The 12,984-nt window shown below is 42.9% G+C and overlaps 1 protein-coding gene across 1 annotated transcript; it reads left to right on the top strand.

The window, feature by feature from the left end:
* Positions 1–404: 404 nt before the first annotated feature.
* On the top strand, positions 405–5,440 carry SOX4 (SRY-box transcription factor 4). The gene has a single exon (XM_075585599.1). It carries the CDS (start codon positions 1,276–1,278, stop codon positions 2,491–2,493), a length of 1,218 nt encoding a protein of 405 aa, XP_075441714.1. The 5' UTR covers positions 405–1,275; the 3' UTR covers positions 2,494–5,440.
* Positions 5,441–12,984: the final 7,544 nt, after the last annotated feature.

Genomic DNA, 12,984 nt, shown 5'->3' with positions numbered 1-12,984 from the left:
TAACAACCTTGGCATCTACGATAATGGGCATCATACACCACCCTCCCTTCTGGTTTCATGCAATATGATGCCCTCTGCATGCATGTGCCAATATAATACAACATATATATATATATATATATATATATATATATACACACATATATATATATCATACATACACACCCCCTCCTCCTCCCCCCTCACCATGTTTAGGAAAGGGGGAGGAGGAGCGGATAAATGTAATAGGCACACTCCTCCCGGCCCTTGCAAGAAAAGTTTGCTCTGTGAATTGGAATGAGGTCAGCTTTGGAGCTTCTCATTGCACGCGGTGATTATTATTGCATCGGGTTCCAAGCCAATAGGAAGGGGCCGGGCGGAGCTTGGCACGAGGAAGCGTTGGAAACAGCGCGCGATTGGCCGGGCCAGTGTTCGGGGAAGGGATAAAGCGGCGCGAGGCGGAATTGAGGACCGCTCTTTAGCTGCAGCAAGAGAAACATTGTGAGAAGGGAGGCAAAGAATATAAAACATATACCATATACCCATACATATCTGTGTATTTATACATGGGCCAACCTCACTGCAACGTCTTCCTTGGGGGTTGCAGGCAGTGTAAGCACCCCGTACTAATTCAGGATTAAAAACAAAAAGATTGCTATACATACGTGTTTTTCCTTCGCTGAATTTGGGATTTTTTTTTTTTTTTTTAATGAACATTTTCTTTCTTTTTTTTTGCACCAGCAAGTCTTCCTTGCTACTTTTGCCAGCATCCATTTGGAATCGGATCTGTATAATAATAAAAAAATAAAAAAAAAAGCCTGTGCAGCTTTTAAAAAAGGAGGCAAGCCTGTGCCGAGTTTATGCTTTCCAGTGTATTTTCCAGGAACGAGCTCGTGAACTGAAATCAACCGCTGCAGGGAGAGGAGGAAAAAAAAAAAAAAAAAAAAAAAAACGAAACAAGTGACGGCAGGAAGAAAAAAAAACGTGGGGTGAGCGGCTGCTGGAGACTCGCATTAAAACCGCTCTGCACTTGATCGCAGTCGTACGAAAAAAAAGACTGACTGGAACTACTTCAGGAGAAAGCGACTTGTAACTGGGACTTAATTTTTTTATTTTTTTGTTTTTTTGCTATCGACACTCGGGACATTTATTTCGACTCAGGCATTTTGGTGATTTTTATTCTTTTTATATGAACGCGTTTTATTACATGCACAAGTGCTCAGGTCACTTGTTTTCTCTGCAGTAACCGGATTGATTGTTAACTACACACACCCGCAACCACAGATCAGCAGCAGCATGGTGCAGCAAACCAACAACGCCGAGAACACCGAGGCGCTGCTGGCCGGGGAGAGCTCGGACTCCGGGGCTAGCATCGAGCTGGATATGGCATCCTCCCCAACCCCCGGCTCCACCGCCTCTACCGGGGGCAAAGCGGACGACCCAAGCTGGTGCAAGACCCCCAGCGGGCACATCAAGAGACCCATGAACGCTTTCATGGTCTGGTCTCAGATCGAGAGGAGGAAGATCATGGAGCAGTCGCCGGACATGCACAACGCCGAGATCTCCAAGCGGCTGGGCAAGCGCTGGAAGCAGCTCAAGGACAGCGACAAGATCCCCTTCATCCGCGAGGCCGAGCGGCTGCGGCTCAAGCACATGGCCGACTACCCGGACTACAAGTACCGCCCGCGGAAGAAGGTAAAGTCCGGCGGATCCAAGCCGGGGGACAAGACCTGCAGCAGCCCCGGGGGAGGAGGAGGAGGTGCTGGGGGAGGTGGCGGCGGCAGCAGCAGCAGCCCCGGGGGGTGCACCGGCTCCTCTAAACCCCCGGTGAAGAAGAGTAGCGGGGCCAAGCTGTGCAGCAAGCAGCACGCCAAGCTGGTACTGGGGGGCAAAGCATTCCCGGAGCAGCCGTGCATGCTGGATCACCACTCGCTGTACAAGTCCCGGACTGCAGCCGCGGCCGCCGCCTCCTCCAGGCAGAGCGCCCCGGACAAGAAGCCCAAGCAGCGGGTGTACATCTTCAGCGCCCCGGGCTACCAGGGCTCGTCTCCCGTGGCGGTCCCGGCCAGCCCCACGCTCGGCTCTGCCGAGGCCAGCGACCCGCTGAGCCTGTACGAGGATGGGGCAGCCTCCATGCACAACTCCCCCGGCTCCCCTTCCCAGCACGGCGGGTACCCGAGGGCGTCCTCCCCGGCCCCGTCCACCTCTCACTCCTCCTCCTCCTCTGCATCCTCCCCCTCTTCTGCATCCTCCTCCTCTTCTTCTTCGTCCGCTGCCTCCTCGGACGAAGAGCTGGAAGACGAGCTGCTGGAGCTCAACCCCAGCCCGGGGTTTGAGAGCATGTCCCTGGGCAGCTTCAGCTCGTCCGCCCTGGACAGGGACCTGGACTTTAACTTCGAACCGGGCTCCGGCTCTCACTTCGAGTTCCCGGACTATTGCACCCCCGAGGTGAGTGAGATGATCTCCGGGGACTGGCTGGAGTCCAGCATCTCCAACCTGGTCTTCACCTACTGAGCCCAGGCCAGCTAGATCAGAGGGGGTGGCGAGTATCCACACTCATGAAGAGCATCCAGTATAAAGTGAGAGAGAGGGAGACAGGGCGCGCTCTCTGCTGTACTTTGTCTGAAACAAAACAAAAAAAACACTGACTGAACCTCTGCTTTTACTTAAGTCAGAAAGGAAAAAAGAAAATAAATAAGAAGGGATTGTTGTCTTAGCAGCCCAAGGAGAGAGGATCCCCTTCTCTTCCCCCACAACAAGACAAAATAAAGCCCGTGTGAGTATTTTGCAGACTTGGGAGGTGTGTGCATCTAAATGCAGCATTAACAATTGAGAAGGCTCCTTTTCTGTGGGGTGGCTGCAAAAACACTGTTGGATAAAGGAAAGACATTAGATCTATATATAAGAGGGAAAATGAAATGATGAATCCAGCAAAAAAAAATATTAAAAAAAAAACAGGGGGAGAGAGAGGAAGCAGCAGTGCTCTGATAAGTCCTTTAGCATTATTGTCTCTTCCCTGCCTGGCAGAGATTGGACTCTCCCTTGCAGCACCAGTGCAGGCTGCGCCTTCCAAGCAGGAGAGGAAAGGAGCACCACATACTGAAATTAAGAGACCGAGACACCTTTTTTTAGGTTGGAGAAGAGGCACCAGAAATAATCTCCCCACGAACCCATTCTTGTTGGAAGTCAGTCGGTGGATGGGGAAGGGGGGTGTTTTTGTTTTTTTTCTTTAGTAATAATGGGACTGTCATGGATTTGCACGTCTGGAGAAGGATGGCACCCTTTGGGGCACCCAGCTTTTTCTTTAACCATCCGTGAAACGATGGACTTTATATATATTTTTTCTTTAAAAAAAATCAAGGACACTACTTTGGAAAGGAAGGGCAGATCTTCTGAACTACTACACCAAGTTACATATTTATGTGGTACCGGGGGGGATAATGGCGATTCTTTAAATGAAAATGTGTTTCTCTTGCTCAGAATCGCGATGGTGTTGGATTGTTTCACTGGTGGGTTAATATAGCATGTTATCCTGTCTCTATCTTTTTAAGGTTTCTGTAAGACTGTTGAACAGTTTTAGTGTTAGGATAATATAAAGCAGATAGATGGCGCTATGTTTGATTCCTACAAAAAAAAAAAATCACCAGCTTTTTTCTCATTCTTAACTCTTTAAGGATTCAAACGCAACTCAAATCTGTGCTGGACTACAACAAATAATTCAGGACCAAAATTTTTCTCAGAGTATGTATGTGTTATTACTTAATAGATGTAAATGAAAAGACTGTTTTTGTTTTTTTTTATTGTCCCCTTCCTCATTGGTGATCCATATCGTTTTCCCCTCTTGGTGATCCATATTGTTTTCCCCTCTTGGCGATCCATATTGTTTCCCCCTCTTGTAAATGTAATCAGATGCCATTTTTTATATGTGGACATATTTATACTGGCCAAACTTTTTATTTTTTTTGTTTTTCGTTTTGTAGTTCTCCCCCCCTTCCCCTCCCCCCCTCACAATTTTTATGTCTCCTTCACTGAAGGGCTAGAGTTTTAACTTTTAATTTTTTATATTTAAATGTAGACTTTTGACACTTTTAAAAAGAAAGAAGAGAGAAGAAAACGTTTGATTATTTTCTCAGTGTATTTTTGTAAAAAATATATAAAGGGGTTGTTTTAATCGGTGTCAATCGCTGTTTTGGATTTCCTGATTATATTACGAACAGGGCGGGCTGGTTGATATCTCACAAATAATAATAAAAAAAAGTTGAACCAGCCTAATTCTCCATGTTTACACACACTTCAATCTGCAGGCTTTTTAAAGTCACAGCATCCCTTCCAGCCTAGTGCACTCTGCTCGCCGTCACACCTCCAAAGTATTCTTAAATACACTGTATCTTGGTTGAAAAAATACAAAAAATAATGTCTTTGTATTAATAATCATATGTAGTATTTATATAGCGCTTTAGAACTATACTTCAGAGGAATTCACGTGGCCGCCTCCTGGCTGCAATCCTTGGCACTCTGTTCTGCATGGCAGGCTCCACAGAGGATAAAGGAACAATGTTAGAATTGCCTATGTACAGTAGGGTAGGTAGAGTGGTAGCCCTAGGACATCGGCCCACACACTTGTGTGTATTAACTTCTAAGTCAGTCTCTGCTCTTTTGCATTTTTTCTAATCCTTTTGATGCCGGAGAGCTTACAAAACACATGCTTGCTGGTTCCTTCAGCTCTGAAGGGTTAACTAAAGCTAGTCTGTCTTCAAATGCTTTAAACTAAGCAACCAGTGCGCACAACAAGCAAAAAAAAGGGATCCTGTAGCTTTAACTTTCTAGACCACATTTTTTGCACTTTTTTTTTATATGATACAAAACAAAAACAAAAAACCGTGCCGATTTAAACCACTGGATCTATCTAAATGCCGATTTGAGTTCGCGACACTATGTACTGCGTTTTTATTCTCATATTTGAATATTTAATCCTTTATACTTGTCGCTAAACTATTAATTGTTTTAGTCTCTTTTTGGCATGATGATAGCATATGTATTCAGGTTTCTAGCTGTTGTGTTTTTAAGATGAAAAACAAAAGAAAGTGAAAACATCTTTGTACATTTAAGTCTGTATTATAATAAGCAAAAAAAGTAAAACAAAAAAAAGGTTGTGTGTTTATGTATGTTTATTACATGACAGGCACTAGGACTTCTGCCTACTGAGGTAGCTCTTTTTAACATTTTTTTAGTGTTTTTTTTTTTTTTTTTTTGTAAACCATCCTGTGCAATATGCCGTATAATATCATTTTGTCTAACCGTCAAGCCACAACACAAAGATTTGAGGCATAAAACCATGCCAGCTAAACATGTCTATTTCACTGCCTGTCAGATTGTTGATATACCTTCTGTAAATAACTTTTTTTTTTTTAAAGGAAATAAAATCAGCTGGAACTGAACCCTTAAACTTGACTGATTTGTCATTCTTATGTCTGGATTTAGCAACTTGGTGTGTTGGCTTCCATAGAGTTATGTGACTGTTCTAGGGGAGGAGCCATAGAATCAAATTAACAGTATTGGTCCGTGGATTAGGGGGGGGGGGGGAGTGGCGATCAATACAGCAGACCCAAAATGTAACTTGGTAATACTGTAACTTCTATTCTGTACACGTACAGCGAAAGTGGGGGTTAAGAAAAAAATCTTGGCAGACCATTTCTCCAAGTAATGAGAGAGTGTCACAGCTCGTTCTGCTGTCTAGGAAATTTCTATGAGTACAGTATAAAGGCTGATAACCTCGGTAAAATCCAATTGAATACAAATAGATATCAACCTCCCTTTTTTTTTTTAATGGGTTTCATCCTCCACGGCTCCTAATTGAGTCTTGTGCCATTTCTGATTTTTACTAACCCCCAACATAGTTACATAAAGACACGTCCATCACGTTCAACCTATGAACAGTAAATTAAATTACCATTACTACCCCTCAAAATAAAATACAAATATTGGTGTTGTGCTTTAGCTATTTACCATGGCTTGCAATCTTTTTTAAGTTAAACAAATTGAGAATCATATGGTGTATTCTTTGTGGCACTGGTCCCTACAGTTTTGACTGAACAGGTTAATGGAAAATTCTGCCAAGAGTGAGAAGGGTGGAGAATCCGCCAGAATGGATGACACGGGATCTCCAGTCCAGAGAAGGTCTTCACATTTACAGCTCCTGTCCCTCTGCATCCAGAGAAGCCACATCAGCCATTTGTCATCCCAGCCTGACCTTGGCGTCTGCAGAGGCAGCTCGGCGCCCTGCGTCTCCGGCTTCCAGGAAAAGCCAGCACAGTGATCCGAGCGAGGCTTGATCTGCATGACACTCGTGCATGAGCTCAGTGGCAGCAAGCTTGTTATGATTCTGTGAATGCCGGTTGCAAACATTGCACATGCCAGCTTCAAGCACAAGAAAGAGGATCATAATATTGTCACTTTCTTACAAGGTGCCAAAATATTCCACCGCGCTGTACAATGGGAGATGAAAGACAATCGCATATAGCTAGCCTATAAATACAATTTAAGAATATCATGCAACTACAATAGGGAAAAAAAAGAACCCTGCTTTGGGGCGCTCACAATCCAATGAGCAGAGAGTAAAAAACACGGGATAAATGGTGGAGAGGTCAATAGGTTGCCATGAATGCTTGCTGTCGAAACCAGCAGCTGGGATGCCTCTATTGTGATTAAGGCAAAGGCCTCCCAAGCGAGAAACTGAATTAGATTGGAGCCGGGACGTATTGTTCTATATGCCGCATGAATCTAGAAATATAAAGAAAATGATTTAAGAAAATAATGTTATTAACTTGTTGAAGCCTTTTCCATTTCTAACAAAAAATACAAAGCAAGTTTTTACATCGATTTTTTTCTTGAAAGTAGAAACCTGCTGGTTTCATATTCGTGTAGACAATGTGGGTGACAACAGGGAAAGTAAAGAGTTGGGCCCTTATTCAATAAGAGACACTGCTTCCCTGTGCCGGAGAAGATTTTAGTCCCATTTGAAAGAAGCTGAACATCTCTTTAGCTCGTGAAAGCGACACTTATATTGAGCACAGTATGCAACAGTGGCACCACATAGAAAAATGAAACATTAGTAGAACCTAATCTGTGCAGCTTTCTTTTAGGGGAGAAATGACTATCCCCCGTGAGTGCCATTTACATTTCTAGTTTGCTGCATTATTATTTTATTTTGACACAGTGCTAACAGTGGATGCAACAATTATTTTTTTCAGTCTAAACAAACAAATAATTTAACCTATCATGTACCAATATTACAAGCATAGATAAGTATTACTTCTAGGATAAAGGTAATACAAAAAGCTTAGTGAGTACTTTCCGATGCCCCTATTCAATATACTTTAAAGTGGTCTTTCTCTGCCTGGGAAATACTTTAGTCCCATTCATTGAATGCTGAACTCTTGCTCAGCACGGGGAAAAATATATATATATATTAGAATATGGAGTTTGGGGCCTAAGTGGTAAGGTGAAAAACATACAAACAATAGGATTAAATGGAAGAAATGACATCTTATTCATTTGCAAGTTAAGAAAAATATGTTTGGCAAAAAATGATTAAAGCAGCAGTTTCTGCTGCTCGGGTTTTGCTTGGGAGGGGGGGTGTATTATTTATTTTTCATATCACCTGTACCGTAGTGTCTCGGAGATGATCGGTGGCACCCCAACCTCCCAGTTTTGCCCATCTTCACAAAAAAACTGCAAATCTCAAGAACCAGGGGATCCCCGGAGGTCAGAGGGCACACAGATCAGCTGTGGGAACCTCCAACTTCAGGTACATAAGTAAAATCTAACGAAACAGAGACTGCTGTTTTAAGGCCAAATTGCCATTGCACGTTTTGTGCCTGACAATGTGATTCTTAAAGACCTGCAGATTTTCCAGGAAAGTCCTGACTTGTCAGCTAACCATTAACTAAGGTTCCGTACTCACGCTTCTTAACATGGTGACATTACAACACTGTCAGGTCCAACCTAGAAATAACTGCTATCTAGTGGCTGCTTATTAATTGATTGCATGGGAGACGGGGAGAAACTTGCCTTGATGTAGCTTTTACACTTCTGTGGTCTGTGATCAGAAATGGTAAAAAGGTAGGGGAAAGGAAAATCTCTTACAACGCTTTAAAACCATAAAACAGGGCAAGCATTGCAAGCCACTGCTAGGAGAGAAACACATGTACTTTTAGTAACAAGGGAATAGAAAAGGGAATCAATGCTTGAATTCATTTGAATGGAAGATAAATATCAAGGGAATGATTAGTGACAGCAGCACATTCTTCTTTTTGGCTGTTTTGTCTCAGGAATTCACTCGGCATTTGAATTCAAAGCATTCTGTCCTAGCACAAGTCATGATTTTGTATTTAAATTCACTCAATATTTTAGCTTGCGAAATTCAAGTCTTATCTGGGGAAAATGTGGCCGTTGTATGTTTTTCCTCTTAAAACAAAAATTCCAAATGGAAAAAATGAGTATTGTTTCATGAAGATGTTCAGGTATGTTTTATGGGCAATGACTGATTGGATTGGTCCGATGTCATAAATCTCAAATGATCCAAAAAGAAAAAAGTAGTGGCAAGTTTTAAGGTTTTCTTGAAAGAAAGAAAAACACAGGGTTACATTTCCCAGGAAAGGGATCAGATCACTTTCCACTAAATATAAAAATCAATGACAAACCTCTGGTTAATGACAGAGCCTTGGGGCAGTGAGCAGGTAACGTATTTTCTCAGCTTAATGTTGACCTTTTATGTGTTATTATGTGATTTACGTGTCATAGCCGGTGGAAAAAAAAAAAAAGACGTCATCTTCAAAACAACACACCAAAAACAAACCAACAAAGCAAGTATGGGGAAAAATATGTTGAATGATTTTTACCCATAAAATGTATAGATTATCCTAGAGAAAACAACGTTGAAATAAATACAGATTGACAGTTTTTCAATTTTATTTAAAAATGGCCAGTTTCCCTATGAAGTATTCACCAATCTTCTCAGGCCTACCTCCGGTCACAGTGTTTAAAAAAATACTTTTCTTTAGTCAATTGCTTTTACTCTTTCCGTTTTTAACCTAATTACTTCGTTTACTTTGAAATCATCCACACATTTTCAATGTCAGAGAAATACTGATGTCAAATTCCATATTTAACAAAATAATTTCGACTGGGATCCGCGGCTCAAGACAAAAAGTACCACAATTCCACATATATGTGAGACCATGCTCGTCCATCCGTGTAGTGTTCTTGCCTCATTTAGGTATTACTGTTTACTGAGAAAGTAGCATGTGTACGGTATATTCTGAAGTTTATGTCTGTGCTTTTTATCATTTGGGGTACATTCTATATCCTCAGTTTATATAGAATTTACCCCTTAGACTTTTTGTGCTCAATTATTATTAACTTCTACTGAACAAATAAAAAATGCCACTTGTTGATACATTTGTATTTCCCAGACAGGTCTACAACCATTCCTTTCCCTATTATCTCTTAGCATACAATGCTTTTACTGCAGCCAGGGATTCTGGGTAATCCAATGACATGCAGATGAGCACTCACAGTGTGTCACTTTTTGCTTCTTGTCCAGGCTGTGCTGAAAAAGCTGTGTAATGCGGCAGGCATACGTTTATAGGGGCTCTATGTTGAAATGGAGAAGAAACAAAAGGTGACACTGAGTGCTCATTTGCATGTCATTACCCAGAATCCCTGGCTGCAGTGGAAGCGCTGTATGCTAAGAGATAATGGGGAAAGACAGGATTGCAGACCTGTCTGAGACGTGAATGTGCCCACAAGTAGTATTTTTATTTACCATGCGATGGAGGGTAGTCACTTTTTTACCCACAATAACTTAATTAATGTCTGGTTATACTGAGAAAATAGAAAGTCATGAACCAAGAATAAAAATGGCAGACATGTTACATGCTTGAGTACTATCTGTTCATTGCAAATCCAATATTTTGTTGCAACGCGTGGGTGTGTAATTTTTGCCATACCCCATTTGCACCACAAAGCTGAACTGTATGTCCAGCTTCATATTAAACACTAATTATATCACCGCATGGAGGGACCAAATCATTGTGTGTTACATGCAGGATGTGTGTGTCATTCCCTGGCCTTAGTGAATGACAGCAGTCAGATGCACTGTGTGCTTATATTTTGGACCAGATTTAGCGTATTTCATATAGCGCTTCTAAGGCCTGGGACATAGTGAAATCAGCGTCGCTGAGGCGGGCTGAGTCGCGCTGAACAGATGCACAAAGCCCCTGCATCTGTAATCAGCGCGGCTATAGTTTCTCCCTCCGCATGCGCGCTGATGCGTGCGGAGGCTGAGAAACTTCCCCGAGACAGGCAAGTTTGAAATGTGCCGCTCGGGGAAGCGGAGGAGCAGTCATGTGACCGCTCCCATCCAATGGGGCTGCAGCCGGCACGAGAGGTGTGTGTGTGTGTGTGTGTGTGTTGTATGTGTGTGAATATATTTATCAAAGTTGCACAATGTTAATAAATAATTTATTCTCACAACATGTTTTTTTTTAATTTTTAAAATATTATATAACACACACACACACACACACACACACACACACACACACACACACACACACACACACACACACACACACACACACACACACACACACACACACACACACACACACACACATTCCCCAGTGACACACAAACACACAGACCACTTCAAAGTGACACACACACACACACACACACTCACAGCTACCAAGTGACACACACACACACACTCACAGCTACCAAGTGACACACACACACAGTGATACCCGCCTCCCAAGCGCGCTTGCTGTCTCCTCTGCCAGGACAGCAAAAAGCTCCTGGTAGAGCGAGCGGCAGCAAGCAACAGTGAGCAGCAGCACCAATGTCTTTACTATGTCCCAGGCCTAAGGCCCAGGCCATAGAGGTGTGGGGAGAGCGGAGGCGCGCTAACGCTGAGGCTCGCCTGCTTCAGTCAGCGCGATTGCACGGACTTGCAGGCGAGCCAGCATGCGCGGGGGTAGTTGGTTGGAGGCGGGGCAGTGACGTCGCTGGGCCAATCGCCCGCGACGCACTGACGTCAATGTCACGGCGCCTTGACGCTGCTGTGCTGTGATTGGAGGTTTTCAGCCGACAGCGCGCTGAAAAACAGCTTGGCGCTCGGCTGAAACCTCCAACTCTTCAGCACGCCTGCGGACGCTCGCGTGAGCCCCCTCTCAAGGCATCCTCATTGAGGATGCAGGGGTTCAGCGCGGAGCGTCCGCACGCCTCAGCACGGCTGGTCCATCTATGGACGCAGCCTAAGAGTTTACAAGCTATAAATAGTAATTAGTATTTATGTATAGTGCTTTGTATATATACATGTAGAGGTATATGTATCAAGTCAAAAGTGGTGCAATTCTAGGTAAAAAATATGCACCATATGTATCAAAGAAATCAAATCCCCTTGAAGGTAATAGTATTTTATTCTCTGCCCCAGAATCGCACCACTTTTGACTTCATACAGTACATAGACCCTATTGTGTTCCAGCTATTAACTGCTATGGACTATAATGACAAAGAGTAAAAGCTTAAATATTTGTTTCCTATCTGCGTGAAGATACTGTAAGTGTAGAAAACATGTTTACGTGATCGTCTCCTCTGAATCAATTTTCATTCACACGAGGGAATGTGTCAGACAGTGCCAATGTAGCAAGCAAACTCAGAGGCTGCTATCAGTGCCTGATGTCTTGCTTATTTTAGATAACTCGGTGAACTGACAGAACATTGATTCTTTCTTTTTTTTTTTTTTTTTTTTTTTACCCAGCGAGAATTTTAATTAACTAATTGTTTGACATAGGTAGGACTGTCAACCCTTCCTAGAAATAGACACGACATAAACATTAACACGATAACACGGCATATCAGCTATGCTCATCATGCAGCAAAAAAAGCAATAAAGTAAGAAGGCAATTGCTTTTAGTGAGCTATAATGTATGAAATGGAATGCATGGCTCTCGGAACAGGTTATCATTTGGAGGTACTTTTATGTACTAGGACCATTAAGAGTGCTATGTAAATAACTGGATATTAAAAGTGGCACTTCATGTTCTGGACTTTTCTCCCTTACGATTTACAATTCACCATACAAAACAACTCTAGCAGCAAATACACAGACCAAGGCATCTTTCTTTTATTGGGATAAAAAAAAATGTAGTCTAGCTATTACCTTGGAACTTGTTCAAGTGTCTGTCTACTAACCCCTCAAGAGAAGCTAATACCGTGTGGAAAGGTAATCTTGTTTGATAATGGGTTAAAGGCCAGTGCTAGCATACGTTTGCAAATTGGCCCCAAAAAAAGTCAGTTTGCAAGGGAATAAATCACAAATTTGAACAAAATAACAGCAAATACTATGTCATTTGGAAAGTATAATATTTGAGACACTGTCATATTTGGTTCAGGAAGACTGCAGTAGGTATTTCAATCTGCAATGAAAAAGGTTACAATGGTAACTTATGTTATTATATATGGTATGCCCCATACCACCAATGTGCCCCATGCCGCCCACAAGAGAATGTAATCCATGTAGCACCCAACACTGCTGTTCATTAGTAAGAATGCTATCTAATTAGGAGATGGAAGGTGACAGAACAAGTGCAAAACAAGAGGGACAGAGGACACGAGTAGTGGAAAAAGGAATTGGAATGACAGGGAATTATGCATGTGGGCAGGTAGGCCACAGACATCAAGCAGCCATCCAACTTAGGGGGTGGATGTACCCTGTGAATATGCAGCAGCCACCAGCCACCAACCTCCAAGGAAGAAAAGGAAAAAGACCATATAGTATAGACAGTATTATATTCTAACAATAGGTATACAAATGAAGGCTTACACTCTGTAAGATCAAGATAGGGAGTCGCGATCTCCTGGGTACCTCGTTGTCCCCCGCTTCACCGGAACACTGTATCCACGCCGGGGCTCCCGTCACGTCACTTCCGTTGCGTCGAG

Source organism: Ascaphus truei, chromosome 2 (genome assembly GCF_040206685.1).
Source record: "Ascaphus truei isolate aAscTru1 chromosome 2, aAscTru1.hap1, whole genome shotgun sequence".
NCBI classification, from domain to species: Eukaryota; Metazoa; Chordata; class Amphibia; order Anura; family Ascaphidae; genus Ascaphus; species Ascaphus truei.
Note: the sequence above shows the minus strand (reverse complement) of the source record. Positions and strands in the feature narration are given on the sequence as shown.